Genomic DNA, 23,105 nt, shown 5'->3' with positions numbered 1-23,105 from the left:
TAAGTGTTTGAGGCCAGATTTGAATTCACAAAGTTGAGCCCAGACTCTGTCTACTTCACTGCCTAGCTGCTCCTTGACAACTCCATTTCAATAGAATTGATTTCCTTTATAATTCTATGTGGTTTATTTTATGTCTTTAACAATATTCTAAGAAGGGACTTAGGCCTCACCAGACTGGCAGTCACCACAAAGGTAAAGAACCTCTGGTATATGTTGCTTTCTCCCAATAGAATGGAAGTTTTTTGAGGGCAAAGACTGTTTTTGTTTGTTGTAATTATATCTTCAGTGCCTGGTACATAAGGAGGGGCTAAATAAATGTTTTAGAATTGTGGTTGAATCAAGAATAGATGTGGATAGGTAGGAAAACCCTTTGAGAAAAGCTAAAAGTATCATGGCCCTGGGAAGGCTGGGGCCTAGCTCAGGCCTTCCACTTAGGTAAGCATTATTGTCTGAGCAGCTCCCTTGTTGAAGAGAAGGTTATGTACCCACCTGGCAGGCTGATGTTGTCAGCAAAAGCTAACCATCTTCGCTAGTAATTGGGGGTAGGGGATGCAGAGAAAGAAATGGCCTCGTCCATAGTCTTTCTGAGTCCCTGACTCCCAATGGCCCACCTCATCTGTACATAAATGCAAGCCTTGTTTGGCACTGGGAAGGTTTCCTGTGGGTCCCCTCTTCCAACTGACCCATGCCTGCATTTCCTCAGCTGCGTGCAATTAAACTTGACCGCCTGGAATCCAGTGAGTGACTGGAGTGTGGGAAAAGTCTCCAGGCCTGAAGCCTCTTCTTCTCCACCCCCATCCCTGTACAGGGCTTTGCTTCCCAAGAGGGCTCAGATTACATATCAGGACACAAATCATTTCATTCCAAAGTGCTTTGGGGAAAAAGCCCAGATGCCGAACTCCCAGGGCCCAGGAGAAATTGCTGCCTTCCCACTGGCAAACGCCCCTACTGCACTGCCAGCCCAGCTTCCATTGGCTGGGGCTTCCAAAGCATCCCCTGAACCCGGAACTCGAATGTTACTTGTTAGTGATTTTATTGCTCAACAGTTTAGAAAGGAAGCCTTGCCAGTTTTCATAAGTGAAACATTTAAAGTATGCAAAACATATTTTACTCCTTCCTGGAGCAGCTGCTCAGCTGGGCTGGAGAATAATCAGCAGTGAATTATATACATTTGTATGCTGCCCTGCAGTGTTCTAAAGCTCTGAGACCGTGCCCGACGTACCAAGTGACTGTCAGCTCCAGAGCTGGCAAACAACTTGGGGGCCGACAATTGGGTTCTCATCCCGCCCGCTCTATTTTCCCCTCCATTCTCCATATGGTTAATAATAAACAGCATGATGGGAGAGTTTGGGAAACAAACCAGCTTATTTCTTTGGCTACCCCAAATCTCTTCCCCCAACTCAAGGCAGTCACCGTCTCCAAAGGGAATGCGGCAGAAAGTATTAGAATCTGCTCGTGTCTGGAATCCATGTCTGAACCCCTTCGTCAAGGTCTAGCCTTGCTTTATGGGAGTGAAGGACCCATCATGGGATCAGAGACTTAGAGCTGGATGGGAACCTGCATCCAGCCCTCTCATTTTACAGATGAGGAAACTGAGTCAAACTGAGTTAAGTGACTTGCCCAGATTCACGCTAGTAAGAGTCTGAGGCTGCATTTGAACTCAGGTTCTTCCTGACTCCAGGCTCAGTGTTCTATCTACTCTGCCACCTAGCTGCCCTTACTTCAGGATAGTAAATGCTATATTAGTATTTACTACATCAGTAAATATCTGATCAGTCAGTCAGCAGGAATTTAGTAAGCACCAGATCCTGTGCTAAGTACTGGAGATACAAAGGAAAAATAAAACAGACCCTGCTTTCAAAAAGCTTATGTTTGACTAAGGGGAAACAGTGTGTCTACAGAGAGATGTATATAAAATAATGGGAGGAGAAATCTAGAGAGGCCTTTTCTAGGGCACAGGGCTTGAGCTGAGTCTCAGAGGGAGCTAGGAGTCACAGCGAGGGGCCTGGATGCCTGGGCAGCCCACTGTGAGTACACAGAAATAGTGAATGAGAAACTGTGCCTGAAGAGATGGCTAACCCCAAAGAGCAGTGACCCAGAGGCCAGGATGACAGAGTCTGTGCCTTTCAGAGGAGCCTTCCCCTAGCAGAATGGCCTTCCTCCAGCAGCGGGGTTGTTCAGAGTGGCTCGGTGAAACCAGGCTTGGCTTAAAGCCAGCCTGCATTCTGTTGGCAGCCTTCATGCCTTGGAGTCGGAAAAACTGGGATCCAGGCCTGGCTCACACTTTAGCTGTGGGACCTGGGACTAAGTCACTGCAGATCTCTATACCATAGGGTCAGTTTAGTGCTGGAAAGGGACCTCAGGGGCCATGCAGTCTAATACTTCATTTTACAGGTGAAGGTTAAGTGATTTCCTCGTATGGGGAATATTGTGGTTATAGAGTGTTTAAGGTTTGTTAAGCAATACAAGTACTTCATTCTGTTTGGCCCTCACCACATCATGGTGGTAGGTGTGAGGTAGATGATCTTACTATCTCCCATTTTACAGATGAGCATACTGAGGCTCAGAGAATATGAATAAGAGGTAGCTGACTCCAGCCTAGTGCTGCAGTGTGTCCACTAGGACACGCTGCCTCTATGTATATGGAAGAGACCTCTGAGCCTCACTTTCCTCATCTGTTCCATCAGAATAACAACACTTGTCATTCCTGCCTTCTGAAAAGTGCCCTAAAAAAATGCCTGTGGGTTTACTCTGGAGATGGGATTTGTCATGTCTTTGATATGCTGGGGTTTGTTGTCTGAGTCAAGGACAGTGCAAAGCAATAGCGGTCAACAGACAGATGTCCGGGTCCTCTGCTGGCCCTCTGCGGCTCTCAGGCCCTGGGTCTGTGGCGGCAGCCTCCCTGCTAAAGCCCTATCCCTTCTCTCGCCGTCGTTTGAGGACGAGCCCCTAAGGACGCAGAAATCCAGAAGCCAGGGCTCCAGCTCAGGCTGATTGTGCTAGTCATGAAGCCCGCCTGTCTCTGGATTCTGCTAGTAAGCAGACACACTGCTTCTGCTGGCTCCTGAATCCCTGCCAGCCCCTGGTCCTCCTTCCCACGAGTGGCAGCCGAGTGTCTACTTCTGCCTCCTCCAGCCAGATGGTGTGTGTTTGGGGGGTAAGCTTCCTCTCTGTGCCTAAGTAGCCGGCCAGGCCAGATGCCCATCTTCTTTCTTCCACCTCCTCGCTGCCTGGCCACCAGAAACTTCCTGACCTGATTGCCAGAGGCGTTCCCTAGAACGTTCCCACCACCAGCTGTGCAGCCAGGAGATCGTTCAGGGGACCCACAGCTTGGGAAGTGTGGTGTGCAGCAAACACAGAGACACCCCAGTAATTACAGGCCTTTGCGATGCAAGCCTGCAGGGGCAGCTTGCTGCAATGCTGGATCCGTAAATTTAGCTCCCAGTGGGTGAGCTGGAGAAAACTTTCAGCCTGGGAATTATATAACATGTTTTTTCCTTCATCCTTCCTTCCCCACCCCCCACCCTCACCCCCCAGATGCAACTGTCACCTTTTTCAAGGTGGCCTTTGACCCTTGTGTTCCCTGGTACAAAGCTGTATGAAATGGTCTAGGGATGCCTGCTGCCTGTGGGGAAGGCAGAGAATAGCCTCATCACTCAGAGAGAATGATGGGAAACTCTGAGTTTCAGCTGGAAGCTATGTTTAAGAGGCTGCTGGTGACCACAACATCCCAGGCAAGGGAGGTAGATGAAATGATGAGTGGAGGAAAGGCTAGTCACTGAGAAATCACACAACAAGGTTATCACCCCCTTAGCGTGATGATTATTGGGTACCCAGGAGGCTCTAGCATCCTCCCTCCCTCCCCCTCAGTGGCAGCCATCAGGACTATCTAGCTTAGGGGAGCATGTACATATGGACTAGCACGATGGTTTGGGTCCATTGGGTTTTCCCCAATTTTTGCTGAATCTTTCAAAATCCAGGGACTTTCAGCTTGCCCAAGTGGACTGTGTAGCAGTTGAGAGTGTAAAGCTTTAATTCTCCATTGGCACAGTCTCAGCCTGCTTTTGCCTTGTCTTTCTGCCCATCCCCATCCCTGTTACTGGTTCATTGATTATGGCAAATCTATCTTGGCATCAAAGGTAGAACAAGGTGGGTCTGGGAAAGTAATATGGCCAAGGAATCCCCTGAAGAACCAAGAGCATGGCAGAAACCATGGCCTGGCTTCCAGTTAGCCCACCTCAGGACAAAGGAGACAGAACCTAAAAGGAACCCAGGAAGCAAACAAAAGAGAAATTGTAGATCTCTTTCCTGGCCCTTTCTCTGCAGTGCCCAGGGCAAGCCCTGAAGCTGGGACTGGGGAGGGACTCTGGCCACACATAGGAAGGCAGTTCCCATTTTAAATAGCACCTTACCATTTACAGAGATCTCTCCTCCTTGGAAAGGGGGTATATAAGGAAGAAGGAAAGATCCATTGGGGCCAAGTTCTGAAAAGCTTTAAAGACAAACAGTGGTGTGTATGTTTTTTATTCCAAAGGGGATAGGTCCCTGCTAGTTGGTTTGCTCGTTTGTCTTTTGTTCTCAAAGAGCACTAAGAGGTCAGGAAGGTAATGTCATGACTTGAAAGTGAATTGGATTTAAGTGAGGCAGGGCTGTGCAAAGTCACCAACCTCACTCTCTCTCCTCCGGAGATGTAGATGTAGATCAGGTCGACTGGAGATGGCTCGAGATACTGTTGGCCTTTTAAAGCTAAGTCTTTCCCAGGTCTCATTTTGACTGAGTTTGTTGAGGAGGGAAGTAACATGGTCAGGACGGTGCTTTAGGAAAATCCCTTTGATAGCGGTGTGGAGAGGGGAGAGAGTTGAGGAAAGGAGCCCTTGCTATAGAATAGGAGAGAGATGATGAGGCCAGTACAGGTGTGTGCACAGGGGACAAGTGGGAGAGCCAGGCCTCAAGCCCAAAGTCCTGTGGTTCTGCATCCAATGTACCCTTGCTTTGTCCTGGGGAGAGATATGGGCCATGAGGTGTCTTCTCCCAAGACTGAGCTCCTAGGCTGTACTCCATACACAGACTATTTTGTGGTGCTATTTTTTATGGGATTCTAGTCCTGTGAGTTCTCTTAATAAGAAACCCCCTCAATCATTGCAAGACTGCACCTGCTTGGGTGCTACTTACCAAGTTTGTTATTTGCCTGGGGCACTGAGAGGTTAGGTGACTTGCTTAGCTCCCACTGCTCACCTTCACCTCTTTCTAAGTTCCCTGGCTTCCTTCAAGATTTAGCTCAAAGTCTATCTTTTCTGCAGGAGGCCTGACCCAGTATTCCACTGACCCTAGCTCCTAGTGCCTTCTCCGCACATAGTAAGTGCTTCATAAATTCTTGTTGGCTGACTGAGTGCAAACAGTGAAGCACTGATGCTTACTTGGTAAATACCTAGATCACATCATGACTTCATAATATGGTAATTTACAAGTCAGCGTATTTCACCTTTTGTTTAGAGCTGTGTGCAGGATCCCCTTGCCCTAGGGACTCTTCCTGAGACATCCATAGCCCTTTGAAGGTTGCTGAAACCCAGGACTTTCCTTACAAAACCAGAATGTCCAGCTCCCTTGACCTAGAGGTTAAAACATCTCATGACTTTGAATGTCCTCAAAGCTGCTTTCCCAAACTTGTTTTGGGAAAAGAACAAGTATGATGATAACTAATTAACAGATGAGGGTTTGTTCTGACACACACAGGCACAGACTGTACTTGCCCTGGCCCCCTGCCTTGGAGATGTGTGTCCTGGGTTGGGTGTGGGGGCTAGTGGGATGGGAGACAAAGCCTCAGTACAACCCATCTCCATTCCTGGATAAACAGCTCAGAGGTCATGTCCTTTCAAGGGGGAGCCAAAAACACCATCTCCATCTCTGAAGGACCCCATTGTTGTGTCTTGGGCTCTTTACAGTCGTCTTCCCAGTGCTTTGGAAACCCCCTCATGCTACCCAAAGGCTGCTTCCTCCCTTCTTGAGAAACTTGGCTTAAAATGGGTAGAGCTGTTTCTACCTTCTCTCCCTTCCCACCCGTGCTGAGCCCTGTGACTTCAAAGAAATTAGAAATGGAAAAAGTTTTTCATTAATCTGTGGTCTGTGTCTGTGGCCAGGGTGGAATGACTCCCCAGGGGCCTTGAGCCTCCTAGAGCTCCTGGTCACCCTGCTCCCAGGGCTCTGTCCAGCCTCGTTTTCATTGTGCTGAGAGGGACCACAATGGTCATCTTTCTCCTCCTCCCCTTGTCCTGCACCTTACCTTCTTCCTTCTCTTATCCCTCACTGTCCTTTCCATCCTTTTTCTCCTTGTGTTCACTGCATCCTCTTCACATTTCTTCTTTCTCCTTCCTCCTCCTTCAACCTCATCATCTTCTATCTCTTTCCCTTTATTTTCTGTCCTCCCTCAATCTTCTCTTCTGCTTTCTCTTCATTCTCTTCTTCCCCTTCTGCATCTTTTCTTTTTTGCCTTTCTCCCTCCTCTTTTTCCTTTCTTCTGCTTTCTTATCATCTTTTTCCTCCTTTTCCTATTCTATTCTTTTTCCTTCCTCCTTCCTTCTTTCTGTCCCTTCTCCTTCCTTGCTCTTTCCCCCCCTTTTCTTCTTCCTCTTCTCTCACTTTCTCTTCTCCCTCCTTCCCCTTATGTCTTCCTCTTGTCCTGTCTCCTGCTCCTCCCCCTCTTTCCCTTCCTCCTCAGGTGCACCTGGATGGGAGCTCCACCCCCCCCCAAAAAAAAGGCACTAGGGAGTCCGCAGCCAATCTGGGAGGCTTGGCCATTTGTATTGTTGTAATTGGATCGTTATTAGATTAAAAGATTTGGTTTTGCTTGAGCCTCTGCGACAGAGAACTTTTATTTCTTCTCTCCCTGGGAATCATGCCGGCCTGTGAGCCTTTAGCTGCCTCCAGTCCAGAAGGGATGGGGCTTTTGTCACAGTCCAGCAAGCCTGTTCACAAAATAATTGCTGGCACAGATGGAGCCCAGGGTTCAAGGGCAACAGGAGTCAGACCTCCTTCTGCATTAGTGTGCCTGGGGGGTGAGGAGAGGGGGAATCCATCCCTTGGAGGGCATTGCTTAAAAGTGTTTCTGTAGGCAAACTTCTTGGCTGCAGGGCATGCCTTACTGGGAGAAGCAAATCGTTTTGTGGGATTTGGCCTAGCTTCACGCCCCTGCCTCCCTGGAAACTCAATGAGCCTTTGGGGAGGGAAAGAGAGGCCTTGAATCATAATAGAAAGAATGTTTGGTCTGGGGAGATATAGTTTAGGCAAATCCCTTAGTCTCTCTGAGCCTCGGTTTCTTCCTCTGTAAAATGGAGGAGGAGAGATTAGATTAGAGATTTTTCAGATCCCTGTTAGTTCTGCATCCTACATACCCCATGAATATTAGACGAGGTGAGCTAGGAGTCACCAGGACTCCTGGGTCCTTTTCCAAAGGCTGTTTTCAAACGGGCAACTCAGACTCCAGGACTTGGAAGAGCCTTTCAAGCCCTTGAGGCTAGTCAGATAGAGAGGAATTCCCTTCCTAATGAGGGACATTCCAGCTTCAGCCCCAGCTCTTTGGGGGATGGGGAGCTCACCCCCTCCAGGCAGCCCCCGTGCACTGGCTAGCTCTAAGAGATCTTCAAGCAAATTCTGGGCATGTGATTGGCTAAGCTGTAGACTGGATTCTTATTTATTTCAGACTTAGGGGGTCCCTGGGGTCCCTTCCACCTCATAGATCCTGTGATCGTAATGGTCAGTCACTTCCTCTTGCTCATTAAACTGAACTGAAAGTTCACCAGCCCAGCCTGAAGTGCTGCAGAAATCCTCCTGACTGCACACCAAAAAAGATGGACATCCAGACTTTGTTTGCAGACCAGAGGTAGCCCATGCAGCTTTGGGGCTGCCCTCACACAGACTACAAGCTTTGTCTTGGGGAGCCTAAAGGGGCATCTTTGCCCTCCCCCTCCCCTCCCACAGGTGCTCCTAGTTGGGCCCTCTGGGGCCAGCCAGTAGAAAGCTGACCAGCCTTCAGGTACTTGACAGTTATCAGGCACACCCCTCCCCCAGGTCATCTGTTCTGTAGGCTAAGCATCCCCAGTGCCTATAACTGATCCCTACATTGCCTGAACTGCTCACCTGTCACCTCTAGCTAGGAGGGCCCTGCTTGTTCAAAGTTCCCCATCAGGCTTTGCAAAAAGCTGCCTCTTCTAAGCACGGAGGCTTGTCCATTAATGATCTGACACCCTCACATCAGCCCACCCCATCGCAGCGGATCCTTAACCTGGAGACCACGAATTTGGTTTTGTGTTTTGTCTTTGTATTGATAATTGTATGTCAAGAGCATTGGCTTCCTTTGTAATCCTCCGTATTTTATTTATGCATTTGAAAACCTTCTTCTGAGAGGGAATCCATAGGCTTCCCCCAGATTTCCCCGGGAGTCGGCGGCACTGAGTAGATGCCCCTGCCTTCAGCTGCTGGGCTTCCCATTAAGGTAACTCTGTAGCTGCAGGAGCAATCATTAGTGCTCTGGAGAGCTCAGGGCAACTCTGTTTCTTCCAGAGTGTAGCAGAAGGTGGTATTCCAACAAATACAATGGAATCTGAAGGGAGCCTTGGGTTACTGGGAGATCTTTGTGTGGCTTCAGGCATGGTCTGTGGGTGTCAGATATGTAAGAGACAGTTCAGTTCAGTAAACGTCTAGCCTAGAGGCGTGTGGCAAGTCTGTGGAAGAGGCAAGACTCTAACCCAGGTCTCTGGATCCTCCTTTTGGGGCCTTCATTAACCTCCCACCAACACACACACACACACACACACACTCTCTCTCTCTCTCTCTCTCTCTCTGTCTCTCTCTCTCACACATACACTTTCACTACCAAAAAGTTCCAGCCAGGTGCTATTGACTCACTGCCTCCATCCCAGAGAGAGCCCTGTATCCTGTGACGCAGCTGCAGCCTGGGGAGCTACACCCCAGTTTCCAGCATGTCCTATAGGTCCCCCATTGACATCACCAGTGTGATATGGCTGCTAGAAAAGCTGATGTCCTTAGGAGAGAGCCAGCTCCCAGGAAGGAGGAGGTGGTGAGCCCCACCATTCTCTGTCCTGCTCAGAAGACACTCGGGGTATCCCAGGTAGTTTGGGACAGCACATTTTTAGTAGGAGATTGATTTGCTGGATGGTGTCCAGAGTGAACAGCTGGGATGGTCAATGTGAAATTGGTTGAGGGAACTGAGAGTGTTTAGCCTGGAGAAGAGAAGCCTGGGAACAAAGGGGCATTGAAGCGTGTTGGCAGCCTGTGGGATTTTGGGACTCCGTGGGGCCTCAGTGTCCTCATCTGTAAAATGTGGAGGTTGGATCGGATGGCTTATGGTCGTGTGATCATTGTCTTCAAGTATTTCAAGGGCCATCCTATGGAAGAGGGATGAGCTTCCTCCTGCTTGGCCCTGAGAGCAGAACTAGAAGCAATGAGACGGAGCTGCAGGGGCCCGCTTGGGCTGGATGCCAAGCAAAGCTTCCTAACAACCGGAGCTGTCCCCAGTTGGGGTGGGGAGCCTGGGGAGGCAGCAAGGCTCCCCTTCACCGGAGGCTTTGGGCACTGGTCTAGATGGCCTCTGAGATCCCTTCCTATTCAGCCATCCCCCAGTTCTCACCGCTTACCATAGCTTTGGCTACAGTTAAAATCCAGCTGTAACTCTGTGGTCACCTTGGAATTTTAAGGCTTCGGAGAATGAGAGAGGCAGGGGGCCTCTATGACAATTGCTTCAAACAGTTCACTTACTGCCCTGTCTCTTGTAATTGGAGGGTTGTAACCAGAGAGCACTTGATGAGGCTGGGAAGCCACCCCTTCAGGAGCAGCCCTCTCTCCATTTAACAGGCTCAAATTCTTCTGAGCTGCGCATTGGGGAAGGCCCAACTTATCAGGACTTAGCCCTTTACTCCAGAGTGAAAGCAGAAATGGAATCAGGCCACCACCCTGGCATTGACAAATATTCCTGTGGCCCATTGTCGTTATTAAGGAAGCCGGCTCCAAAGGGATGGCGCCATTTTGGAAATTATTCCTGCCGTCTGAGACTCGAAGGACCCTTGGAGATGATCTCAAGGAGTGTTCTTTTGGATGAATTGCACCTTCAGTCCCCTGGATGGGGGCCCAATGCTCTCCCAACATCTTGAGGAGCAAAGGAAGGAGCTAACAGGTCTAGGCCCAGGGGGATCTGGATCAGACTGAGAACTAAAGGGAAATTAGAAAGATCTGCATATATTTTGTCACCAGTGTGGAAATGTGTGGGGGGTAAAGGGAAATCTGGGGCTGCAGCAGTCTGAATGTGTTATCTTGAGCACGAGGAGAATCCAATAACTCCAGGGCCTCTCTCCACCCACAGATTGCTTTGAGGCTGCAGTCTGGTGAGGCACAAGGTGTCTGACTAGTCAGTTCCTTGGCAGCCACTGTAGCTGTGACTAAGGTTTCAGCTCAGTAACAGGAAAGACCTTAACTGGAGCTGTTCAAAAGATAGTGACCTTTCATATGCAAGGGGAGGTGGAATGATGACCATCTCTCAGGGATGTTACGGAGGGAGTTCCTGACCTAGGGAATGGATGCCTTCTGGTCATCCTTACAGTTCTGAGGTTCTATGGTATTTCTGGAGGACATACTAGGTTTTCAGTCCTGTGCTTTAGACCATGAGGAATACCAAGTATTAAGTATAATAATATAAGTATATGAGTAAAAGACACGGGCCCTTGCCTCCTAAGGAAGACAGGAGTAAATAAAACTCCCGCATGCATAGCACTTTCCTCCCAGGACCTCAGTGAGGCAGATAGTTATCAGTAAGATTTATCCCCATATTGGAGATTAAGGAATCTGAGCCTTGGAGAAATGAAAGTGACTAAGGTCATGGATCGCTGAATTTAGAGGTGGAAAGGACACTGTTGTTTGTCCTTCATTTCAAAGAGGACCGATGACATCACAGAGTGATGGCTTGACTCTCAAGTGAATTGGATTTAAGTAAGGCAGAATTGCACAGTCATCAGCCTCACTCTTCCTCTCCAGAGTCATTGAAGTCCACTGGCAGGACAAAAGTCAGGCTGACTGGTGATAGCCCTGGTGGATGACTTTAGCATCTTCAATGTCTGAACAGGCTCTAAGGGCTCCACAGTGTTTACTTCAGCCACCTTCATGGCCGTTGTTACAAATCATTCTTGTCCACCCATTCCTCCAGGGAAAATCTTCCCATGCATGGAGTAGATACCCCATCCCTCTCCCCAACTCACTGATGAGTTTGAAGCCTAAAAGATCTAGTTTGTGGAGGAAGAAGGGATACAACTTGTTCACTCTTAGCAACAAGTGGACGTTACAAAGAAGCCAGGCTTGTTTTCAGGAGGGAATTCTAAGTTGCAAAGACGCTGACCTGCATCAATAGAAGTTTCTAGATCTGGATGGATGCTCCCTATGCTGATGAAATCCCAGGTCCAGCCCCTGGCCCTGTGAAATAAGTTCACTTGGAGTTGTTCCTTAGAGTACCAGCCTGTAGACATCTGGGAAGACATAGGCCCCAGTATGCACTTGGCAAAGATTCTGGCCAATCAAAAACGTAGAATTTCGGAGTAGGAAAGGACCAGTCTTTGCTCAAAGATCTACAAGGAAGGAGAGCCAGCTCCACTCTGGGACAGCTTCAGTCTAGGGACCCCTTCTGAGAATAATGTTTTAAATAATTGAAGGAAACACTTTCAGTTGGGATATTAATGAAAATAAAGATGTATTATATTTTCCATCCCAAGTTCATGGATCCCCTGAAATCTACCAATCCCACCTTTTTTTGGGGGGGGGAGATGTCTGTGGATCACAGAACCCCTGATATAGAAAATGGTGCTTAAGCTGTGTTTTCAAAGAGGATAAAGACTCTATGAAATGGAGTTGAGGAGGGATGACAATCCAAGTATGGGGGGGGAGGACAGCAAGTGTGAAGATGAGAGAAAGAGAAGGTCAGTTAGGCTCTAGTGAAGAAAAAGGACTATGTAATAAATAAGGTGAGAAAGAGAGATTGGGGCCAGGCTGTAAAGGACTTTAGAAACCAAAGAGTTTATATGAGACAATTCCAGCTTTCTTGCCACTGCAGCAAACTGAGAGGAAAAGAAAAACCCCCTCTCCCCAAACTGTGATTTGGTCATGACCCCTCGAGATGGGGTAGGACTGTGGGGGGGCTGGTGCCCCTTCCTAACCTTGTTTGCCAGCTCAGGGTTCTTCTTTCACCGGCTCTACCAGGCTAGGTACAAGAGTGACTTCTTTCTCAGCTCACCATAAGACTAGGGCCTTGCCTCCTGCTGGTGAGAGGTGAATAATCATACTTAATCCTCTCCTTGTCAGTCTGCTCTCCTTCTGTTGACTTTACAAGAAAATACAAGTTTGGGCCACTGTGGCGGGAGCCAAGTTGGCTCCTAGAAGAGTCCTTGGGAGGTCACTGGTGTCATCTCTGCCAAGGGCAGACAGGGCTCTCCAGAACCCTTCAGACGATCAAAGGAGACTGGAGGCTCTTCTGAAGAGGGGAAGGTGCCTAGCCGTCCTTCCTCACCTACTTAGGGCAGCCCCCTTCTGCAGAGGGCTTTTGTCTGACTGACAGCCCACACTTTGAAGCTTTCTTCTGAATTCCAGTCAGCTCGACCCATCCCCAAGTCACACAAAGGCCGACAAGCCAATGCCAAGTGGAGGGTGGAGGCAATCATCCAGGTGATTCAGGCAACAAAAACAGCAACAAAAACGGAACCTCTGCAGCAGAAGGCTTTGTTCTAAATTAGCTGAGGAATGCCTTTGGCTTTGCTTTGGCAGGGAAAACAAGACCCAACAGCGCTTTCTACTTATTCCCACTGAGGTGGTTACCCAGTTGGAGAACTTGAGCAGGTGTCTGGGAGGCATTTTTGTTTTTGTTTTGTTATTGTGATTGTGATTATGTTTCTTTGAGTCTAGGTCCAGGAATCATAGAACATTGAACATTGGACCTCAAACATTAGAATTGGAAGGGTCCTTAGAACCTCGAATGTCAGAGCTTGGAAGGGCCCTTTAAACTTAGAATGTCAGAGCCAAGGGGGTCCTTAGAACCTGGAATATAAGAGCTGGATGCGAGGGGCCTTAGAACACAGAATGTCAAAACTGAGAAGGTCCTTAGAACTTAGAATGTCAGAGCTGGGAGGATCCTTAGAACATGAAATGTAAGAGGTGAGAGGGCCCTTAGAACATAATGTCAGAGCTGAGAAGGGCCTTAGAACCTAGAATGTCAGAGCTGGCAGGGCTCTTAGAAGAAAGTTGGTAGAACACAAAATGTCCTCATTGAGAAGGGCCTTAGATCACAGAATGTCAGAGGTGGGATATGAGAGCATTAGAATATAGAATATTAGAATCGGATGGCGCCTTAGAACACAATGTCTGTGCTGGGAAGGAACAGAGAACAGAGAATGTCAGAGCTGGGAAGGACTTAGAACATAAAACATGAAATGCCAAGAGCTATGAGGGACCCTAGAGAATTAACTGGCCCAATCACCTTATTTTATAGATGAAGAAACTGAGGCCCATAGAGGTAAAGTGACTTGCCCAATGTCACGTGGTAAGTTGGTGGCAGAGCCAATAACAGAAGCTGAACCATCCAACCTCCTAGTCTAGAATTCTTTCTCCATAAGCCCCTACTTTTCTGCTCCTGAGCAAAGGACTAGGCCCCCAAAGGCCCTCAGAGCATTATCACTCTCTCAGCCAGTCCAGTTTCAGTTAAGCTCTATAGAAGTGGTTTTTCTACCTCTTCTGAAACTGGGCTCCTAGGATTGCCACACCTGGTGGCACCTCCCTCCTTTTTTGTTTTGGGACAGGGAGGGGCTGGGATGTCAGGTACACCTGGTGAGCCAGGCAGAAAACAACTACCACTCTCCGTAACCAAGGACAACAGCCTTGGTGCCATCAAGGGAAAACAAACATTTCTCAAGGGAGGGGTTGGGGGGGCCAGCCCAGTCTTGTTCTCTTCTTCCCTCTCACGTTTACAGGTCGATAGGAGAGCTCCTGGGTTCTTTGCCTTTAACATCAGGGCTATCCTTATGAAGAAATAGAGAGGTACTCTCCGTGTTGTGACTCTAACCCTTTAACTATTGCAAAAACAAAGCCCATCTCCCTTACCTGCTGGGTGTAGCGCAGGAACTTTTACCATTGATGATTCATTCCTTTGGCTTGAGAAATTTTTCCAAGGAGTCTTCTGTTAAAATATAAGTATATTAATTTGTTAGTCACATGCAGCCTTGTGTACTGGATAGAAGCCAGGAAGACTCGGGTTCAAATTCTGCTTTGGACACAGACTTTGCTTTGGAATTTTTGTGGTTAACACTTAGCACAGGGCTTGGCCCATGGCAAGCATTTAATAAATGCTTTTTCATTCATTCTTTCAGACTAGATCTGTGACCATGGGCAAGTCACTTAAGTTCCCAGTGCTCCTAGGCAACTCTTAAAAAGATCTCTAAGATTTTAAGTTACAGATGCATGGCCAGACTGCATGACGGGCAGCAGGGGGTTTTTACACTGGGCATTGGCTATACCAATGAAGAGAGGTAGGAAAGCGGCTGCTACGAGTCACTGACACTTCAGGATAAATCTGGCAAAACAGTCTCCCTTGGGAAGGGGGCAATGGGATATTTTGATACAGCAGAGTAGATTTGAGGGAGGGATAATTTGGAGGTCTGGGCCCAAAGTGAGTTTACCAGAAGGGGTAAGTAAGTAATAGGGGAGGCCTCTAGGATAAAGTAGGATAAATTCTCCTCTAGGAGAATGTCAGGGCTGGGAGGGCCTTAGAACACAGAATGTCAGAGGTGGGAGGGCCCTTAGAACACAGGATGTCAGAGCGGGGAGGGCCCTTAGAACACAGAATGTCAGAGCCGGGAGGGATCTTAGAACACAGAATGTCAGAGCTGGGAGGGCCCTTAGAACACAAGATGTCAGAGCCGGGAGGGATCTTAGAACACAGAATGTCAGAGCCAGGAGGGCCCTTAGAACACAGAATGTCAGAGCTGTTGCTTAAGGAGGACTAGCTGAAAATGGAATTGGACAGAAACCATATCAGAGGCAACAACTTGACTTCGGAAGCTACCTTGCAGATTACTACTAGCCCAAATCATATAACCAAGGATGTGCTGATAAATGTTTAGCAACCACTTCATTGGGGGAAAAAGTATACTTACTTTTAAGTTTAATCTTCATTATTAACATTTTCTCCATCACTTTCTTCAGGCTAGACAATCCACAAAATGGTGAAATGAGCACTGAAATGCTCATACTGAAGGGTTTCAACCTCCTCTAGCTTCTAGGCAGTGGATAGAATGCAGGATTCTGAGTGCTCAGTTCTGGAGCTCCTTAAAAAGCCAGAGCAAGACTCTAACTCTTTCCTTAGGAATATTTGCTCAGCCCGAGATCCATTTCTGGAATTCTGCCTTTAACTTCTGTGGGGGCTCTGTCCTCTTCTTCTTCCCTGGCCGTCTCTTTTCTTTTCTTTCTTTCTTTCTTTTTTTTTTTTTGGCTAGGCAATGGGGTTAAGTGACTTGCCCAGGGTCACACAGCTAGTAAGTGTTATGTGTCTGAGGTCACATTTGAACTCAGGTCCTCCTGAATCCAAGGCCGGTGGTCTGTCCAACCTAGCTGCCCCTAAGTCCTGGCTGTCTCCATCAACCTCCGAGACCATGTGCTTTCTGTGGAAGAGGCAGGGAAGCCCACTCTTCTGTGACCTGTCTTGCCTTTGCCTCTTTATTGAACCAATCAGTGGTGTTAGGAGAAACCTGAATGCTGGAGTACATAGGTTCCAATTCTGGTTCTTGTCCACTGTGTGACATGGGGCAAGTTGTTTATTTTCTCTGATCCTTGGTCTCCTCATCTGTAAAGAGGGTAATGCTATATGAGTGCCCTCCAAGGCAGATGTGAGGAAATTGCTTTGTGAATTAATTGTAAAGCCACTTTAGAAATGTGAAGTCATTTCTTCCTTTTTTCCTCTTGTCTCTTCTTTCTTATTAAGGCAGATTGTTTGAGTGTTTTGAGAGTGAAGACAACGGTGAGTGCCCTTTTGAAAGTCACAGGCCCTTGGATTACAGAAATGAAGGGAAAATTGTATGTGAGAGAAGAGGTGAGGAGGGCCCCACTTTTGAGGTTCTGACAATCCCAGTCTTGCACTGTGTGCTCCTGCCAAGCCAGAGGCTGCTGCTGGTATGGTCCAAGTACTCAATCGTGGGCAGTGTGTGCACTAGACCTGGGATTTCCTTGGTGCAGGAAACATGTACTCTTGTTGGTCACCACCTTCTCTTAGAGAATTTACTGAAAAATTAAGTAACTTGCCCAGGGCCACACACAGCCAGTATGTGTCAGGGACAGGACTTGAACTCAGGTCTTCCAAATTCCCCATTCATACATCCCCACCCCTACCCCCACCCTCCTCAGGCTGACCTTGTATCTACTGCTGGTGCTGCTGCCTCTCAGAAGGTGGCATGGTGGAAAAGACACTGGGCACAGAATCAGGAGAGAGCTAGGTTAGAGTCCCAGCCCTGACACTATCTGAGTGACCTTGGGTAAGTCACTTAACCTTCATGGAACTCAGTTTCCTTGTTTATAAAGTGAAGGGTTTTGGCTGGATTTCTGAGGTCCCTTCCAGCTCTGATGGTAAGCTCTCTATGGTAAGCCAACCACATTTGCACCACCACCAAGGTCCCTTTTAGCCTCATCTTTCAGGAAGAAGGCTCTTTCAAGGGCCATGTTTTAATGATGAAATAGTCACAACTTGCAGTGAGCCTATCAGAAAGCCATTTAAAACATATATCATTCATAAACTGATTAAAAGAATTTGTTCTTTAAAGTTAGTATGCTTCCCTTCCTCCCTTCTTTTTCCTTTCCCTCCTGAAAGAGAGACCGAGACAGAGAGACAGAGAGACAGAGAGAGAGGCAGAGGCAGAAACAGAAACAGAGACATACATACATACATACACTCCTTTTCTCCTAAGGGATCTTAGATTTCCAGTTCTAATTTGCTTGGGCCAACTCTTTCCTAAGAAATTCAACAAAGGTAACCCTAAGCCCAGCCCTGAACTGATTATTCCAGTCAGAGGGAATTGGCTTCTCCCTCCCCTACCCCCACCCCCCACCCCCTCAGCAGGGCTTAGGACCCACTGACATCATTCAGGTGAACAGACCTGGATTTGAGTGTCTGTCCAACTTTGACTTGTTGGATAAGGACCGCAGAACACAGAATGTCTAAGCTGAAAGGGACTTGGGAGCATAAAATGTCAGAGCTGAAAGGGATTTTAGAACTCAGAATGTCAGCGTTGGAAAGAGCCTGAGAGTATAAATGTTAGAGCAGAAGGAACCTTCAAATACAGAATGTTACATCGGACAGAAAATACAGGATGTCAGAGCTGGAAGGGGCCACAGAATGTCAGAGCTGGAAGGGAGGGCCCTTAGAACACAGAATGTCAGAGCTGGGAAGGGCCTTGGAACAGACAATGTCAGAGGAGAAGGAACCTTCAAGTATAGAACGTTACAGCTAAAAGGGCCATGAGAACCCCTTTCATTTTACAGCTGAAGAAACTGAGACCCAAAGCAGTTCCTGGCTTTGTCTAAGATCACAGGGGTGAAAAGTAGCAGTGTCAGAATTTGAATTCAGGTCCTTGAATCCAAGTCACATGATTGATATGGATCAGAACATTGAGGTCATTTAACCAGACCTCCTTCACCTTGACAGATGAGGAAACTGAAGCATAAAGATTAAATCACTTGACCAGTATCCTACCTAGAAGGTGGCAAATCCAGGATTCACACCCAGGTCCATTTCATCCCTCTTCTCCCTACCTAGTACTACTCTGGGCTGCTCCTTCACCAAGAAAACAAAACCAAGCCTTCTTGCCATCTCTCTTCAGTTGCATTGAGGGAGAAAGGGTTCCTTGTTACCAATCCTGTGGCCTTTCTTTAAAATTACTGTGCGTCAGGGGTTTGAGAGCTCCCCAGGCTGGTTTAACGGAATCTGACCCTTTGTTCCTATGTTGTAACAAGTGCTAGATGCTACAGTGGAATGAGGGCCAGGCCTGGAGTCAGGGCAATCTGAGTTTAAATCCATTCTCAGACTCTTACTGTGTGACCCTGGGCAAGCCACTAACAAGTCTGCCTCAGTTTCCTCAGCTGTAAAATGGGGATCATTACAGAACCTATTTGCAGGGTTAGTGTGAGGATCAAATGAGATAATATTTGTAAAGTGCCTGGCACATGGTAAGCGCTATATAAATGCCTATTTCCCCTTCCCCTGTCTTCAGAATCCCCTTTCCTGACCTATCCTTTTCTGTGTGTGTGTGTGTGTGTGTGTGTGTGTGTGTGTGTGTGTGTGTGTGTGTATTCCTCACAGTTGGATGTCAGCCCTTTAAAGGCAGGGATTGTTTCATTTTTGTCTTTGTTTCGCCCAGGGCTTGGTGCAGGTTAGGCACGTGACAGATGAACAGATGTAGAGAATGGATGGATGGATGGATGGATGGATGGATGGATGGATGGATGGATGGATGGACGGATGAGGGTGAGTTCCATAGAAATCTCTGCATTGGGGGAGAAGGGAAGAGCAAGGTCGAAGGGAGGCTGTCTGGCACAAGCAGAGCTAGCTCTGGGGGCTCAGGTCCCCGTGACCTGGAACTAACCAAGGCCAAGTTTGGTGCCATCTCTAGACTCCAGCTCATCCATTAGAGAGGGGATTGAGGTAGAAGATTCTAAGGTCCCTGCCAGCTTTGACCTTCTGAGCCTAGGAGTGGATGAGAAGCAAGTTGGCTTCAGAGTCAGGAGGGCTGGCTTCAAATCCTGCCTCGACATTCATGACTAGATCTCACTCTAGAGGATTGCGGGGTTAGAGCTGGAAAAGACCCGGGATGCTTACAGGCCCAGCTCCCTCATTTTACAGACAAGGAGACTGAAACACAAAGATGTGGTCTGCCCAGTGTCGGCTAAGAACTATTGAAGGTGAAATTTTAACCCAGGCCTTCCTGATTCCAAGTCTAGTGTTCTGTCCACTACACAGGGAGGCAGCGAGGTGGCTCAGGAAGATCATACCGCGTGACCCTGAGCGAGTCAACCACTGTCTGCCTTGGTTTCCTTATCTGTAAAATGGGGATAATAACAGTACCTACCTTCCAGGGTTGCTGCAAGAATCAAATAAGATAATATTTGTAAAGCATTTCATTTTTTTTCTTTTTGCTTTGCAAATATCTTTTAAATAATATTTAATATTATGTTATATATTATTATAGATTATAATACATTATTAATGTCATATGGTAATATTATTATACATCATAAATATGTTATCTATTAATAATATTTATTTTCCCCATTACATGTAAAATTTTTAAAAACTTTTTTTTTTAAGTTTTGAGTTCCAAATTCTATTCCTCCCTCTCCTCTCCCTTCCCTGAGATGGCAAGCGATTTGATATAGGTTATTTGTGCAATCAAGGCATTCTACTTTTCAAACCTTAAAGCGCTGTATAAATGCTTGTTGTTAATATTATTATTGTTAATTATACCTTACTTGCTGGTCTTCCATTTCCTTATCTATAAAATAAAGGCACCGACTTTCCAGGGCATCTGTAAGCCTCGAGTATAAGGATGCCTTGAAGTCTTGAAATTCTCTAGAAATGTCTGCTATTGTTACTAGTTTTATTATTTATGATAGCCATTCAAAGATCCCATGACTCAGTTAACAGGAACTGCCTGGTAGATCCAGTCACTGAGGTGGTATTCCCCCAGCTAACATGAGGAGGGATTCTTGGTAAATGGCCACTGGGAATACCCAAGGACTTTTTCACTTTCTAGGAGGTTGGACCCTGACAAGCTGAAGGTCTTAAATATACCTATACCATCTTGCTCCAATGCAAAAAAAAAAGGGGGGGGAGAAAGATGGAGAACAGTTAGTCATTTCCTTGCATTGTTCTTGTTTTCTGCAGTGTTACTCCGAGAAGAGGTATCTCAGCTGCAAGAGGAGGTTCATCTCCTCCGGCAGATGAAGGAAATGCTCACAAAGGACCTGGAGGAGTCTCACGGAAGCAAGTCCACGGAGATTCTCTCGGCCACCGAGCTCAAAGTCCAGCTGGCCCAGAAGGAGCAGGAGCTAGCCAGAGCCAAAGAAGCCCTCTTGGGTGAGTGTCACACACTGGATGCCCTGTTGGAGGACTGGGTCCTCTCTCTCGGCGAACCCTTCAGCCACCCACCCTCTGGGTAGTCCTGAAGAAAGGAGACAGGCAGACAGGGAATTTCAGGGCCAGGGTGGGAATCGGCATAGACCTGGCGCGATGTTCTGACCAGAGGATGTCTGGAAGAGGCTAGGGGCCACTTCTGAGTCGTAAGAATGGCTCCGAGGCAGAGTTGGGGTGGAATGGGATGCTGTGGTTTGAATTTGCATGACTGCAAGAATCCCTCTAGCTCCCCCACGGAGCAGGATGTGAGGTCTCAACCGGACAGTTGCCAGAATATGTTTTATATTGTCCCCTCTTTCTCAAGGAATAGGTCTACTTGAGTATTGATGCACTAGCCAAAGCTGAAACTAAGGTAGGGCAATTGAGCCTTTGTCCCAAAGGCTCTGAAAGCACTTGCAATGTTTCAGTGACATAACCACAACAGAGCTCATAGATCAAGCGTTTATTAAGCGCTTACTGTGTGCCAGACATTGTACTGTCATTACCATTATCATACCTAACTAGTTAAAATTGGATGCTAACTAGATGGTGTGTCAGAGTGGGCTCTTGCCCTGGCCTCCTATGCCCTATTCCTTCCCGCCACCAGCAGCCTCACCTTGGCATCCCTACTACAAGATGTCACCACCTCTCTCCACTGTGTTTTGGTCTGATTTCCCTCCTTTTCTCCACCGTGTCCCAGCTGGTGAGTTCCTCTCAGGGCTTGACCCCAGCTCACCACTGTCCATCATCCCAGGATTCTGGTGCTTTTCTTTGCTTGGCATGTTTTTTAGTTCCTTTACTGTCAGTCACTGTTATCATCCATTCAGGAGGAAAAAATCCAATTTGTCTATATCTTTTATAAGTATGGGGCTCAGATGTAGACACAGTCATTTAGGTACGTTGTATGAATAAGGCACAGAAAAATGAGACAATCATGTCCATTTCTTTGGCTATTGGGACTTCATGCCATTGAGGGTCATGTGACCTTCGGAGGCTGCTGTGTCTCACCATTGGCTTGTATTGAACTTGCAATCTAATAACTTCACCTAGACCCCCTCCTTCAAGTCTTTTTCATGTGATCTATTATCTAACCAAGTCTTCTCCCATGTTGTACTTGTGCTGTTGATTATTTGGGCCCACGCTTAGAACTTTACATTTATTCCTATTAAATTTCATTATTTTACAGTCAGTCCCTCATTCTAGCCCAGTGAGACTGCCACCCCAGTGTTAGTTATCTCCCCCACCTCTGCGCCGTCTGCTGATTTCATGCCTGCTTGAGAACTATTAAAAAGGCCCCATAGTCCTGCCCATCTACAAAAGCTTTTTCTCCACAATCTTATGCAGACCATTGCTGGGCCTCTTTGTAGTTTCAGCTTCTCCTTAGCTCTAGGATAGCCTTCACCAGGAAGCAGAGAAAGCATCCCTTTCTGGAAACACTCAAGACCAGTCTGAGCAGAGCCCCAGAGACTCTCCCACAGGGGAAATGCTGGCTGGCGCTGGGTGGGGTGAGCTAGCAGTCTCTGCTCACTGAGCTCTGTGAGCCTCCAGAGTGCAGGGACTGAGGCGGGCGTCGGCCAAATGCTGTTTTCACAACCTTTCCCAGCATTGATTCCAGAGACCGCAAAACCTCTCCATGGAATTAACCTCGGAAAGAACCCTCAGCCCTGTTCTCTGCCTCTCAGGTCTGCACCAGCATGCCCTATGCAGCTGGGAGGAGGAGAAAGTCCTTATTCCCTGGGCTCTTCCTGGAAAGGAAGGGAATGAGCAAAGGGAAGAGGCAGAGAGTAACCAGCCTGCTCTTGCCTAAACACACTGGGTGCTCCCCAGTGTAGAGTTATAAAGCCTAGTCCAAATCCACTAACTGGGGAGCGTCACCCTGAGGGCACTGTGTGGTGTCCTAACACGGCATCGGGTCTAAAGGGACCTGAGTTCAAATTCTGGTTCTGCCACTTAGTTCCTCTCTGACCTTGGTTAAGTTACTTAACTATCCTGAGACTGTGGCTTTCACGAGAACTCAAAGGAAAAGAGCAGTTCATTTAGATGCTAGAGTTCTGGGTTCCAATTCTGACCCTGCTCATTACTAGAGCTGTTTGACCTCGGACAAGTCACTTTGTCTCTCTTGCCTCAGTTTCCCCACCTGTAAATTGAAGGAGGGTATGGTGTTAGACTATATGGCCTTTGGAGTGTTTTCTAGATCTGTGTGATCTTGGATTTCATGAAGCTGAAGTCCAGAGAGAACCAAGACCACACAGCTACTAAGTAGGTGAGTCAGGATTCAAACCCAGGACCCTTGCCTGCAAACCTCCTGCTATTTCTGTTATACCTTTTTGCCTGTCAGCAGACAGGATGTCTGGCATCAACTCAATTCAACTAATAGCAGGGGACAGGGATTGAGATGCAAGGACAGGATTTTCTACTGTATGATAGAATGGAAGGGAAGGAGGTTGGTCCATTTCCCAGAACTCAAATATCCAGGAAGGGACTTAGGCACTGGGGGGTGGGGCAGAAGAAAAGAAGTCAGGGGTGGGCAGGGTCACAAAGAACACCTTAATAGCCTGCTTACCAAGGCCCAGCCACAAAACCAGAGCAAAACCAACAACCGAGGCTCGGCCAGAACATGGCCATCAGTGAAGTTGTCTTAATACTGGCACCTCCAGTGTGTAAAATACAGTAAAATTCTTTCTGTGTGACAGGTAGGACAGCAGCTGTGGTTTATCCCCATTTTGCAGAGCAGTTGACTAGGGGTCTTGGGAATTGAAGTAATTCAGTCAAGGGACTTGACTCTAAGCCCAGCACAGATTCCAATCTTATTACCACATTGCCTGTGTCATCATGGTCATGAAGACATCTAGGGATAGGGCTGGCCCTGCAGGTTAGGATTAAGAGGCTCGATGGCTTCTGCTGCAGAACA

At 47.5% G+C, this 23,105-nt stretch overlaps 1 protein-coding gene across 2 annotated transcripts in view; it reads left to right on the top strand.

Moving 5' to 3' along the window:
- Positions 1-23,105, top strand: part of KAZN (kazrin, periplakin interacting protein) — a 586,537-nt gene that overhangs the window by 398,540 nt on the left and 164,892 nt on the right. For both annotated transcript variants that reach the window (XM_020973376.2, XM_020973383.2), the window contains exon 2: positions 19,967-20,158. In XM_020973376.2, the coding sequence (XP_020829035.2) occupies positions 19,967-20,158 (192 nt within the window). The remainder of the gene's footprint in view (positions 1-19,966; positions 20,159-23,105) is intronic.

Source organism: Phascolarctos cinereus, unplaced genomic scaffold, assembly GCF_003287225.1.
Source record: "Phascolarctos cinereus isolate Bilbo 61053 unplaced genomic scaffold, phaCin_HiC Scaffold_726;HRSCAF=1367, whole genome shotgun sequence".
In the NCBI taxonomy this organism is placed as follows: Eukaryota; Metazoa; Chordata; class Mammalia; order Diprotodontia; family Phascolarctidae; genus Phascolarctos; species Phascolarctos cinereus.
This window is presented reverse-complemented; position numbering and strand designations above follow the sequence as displayed.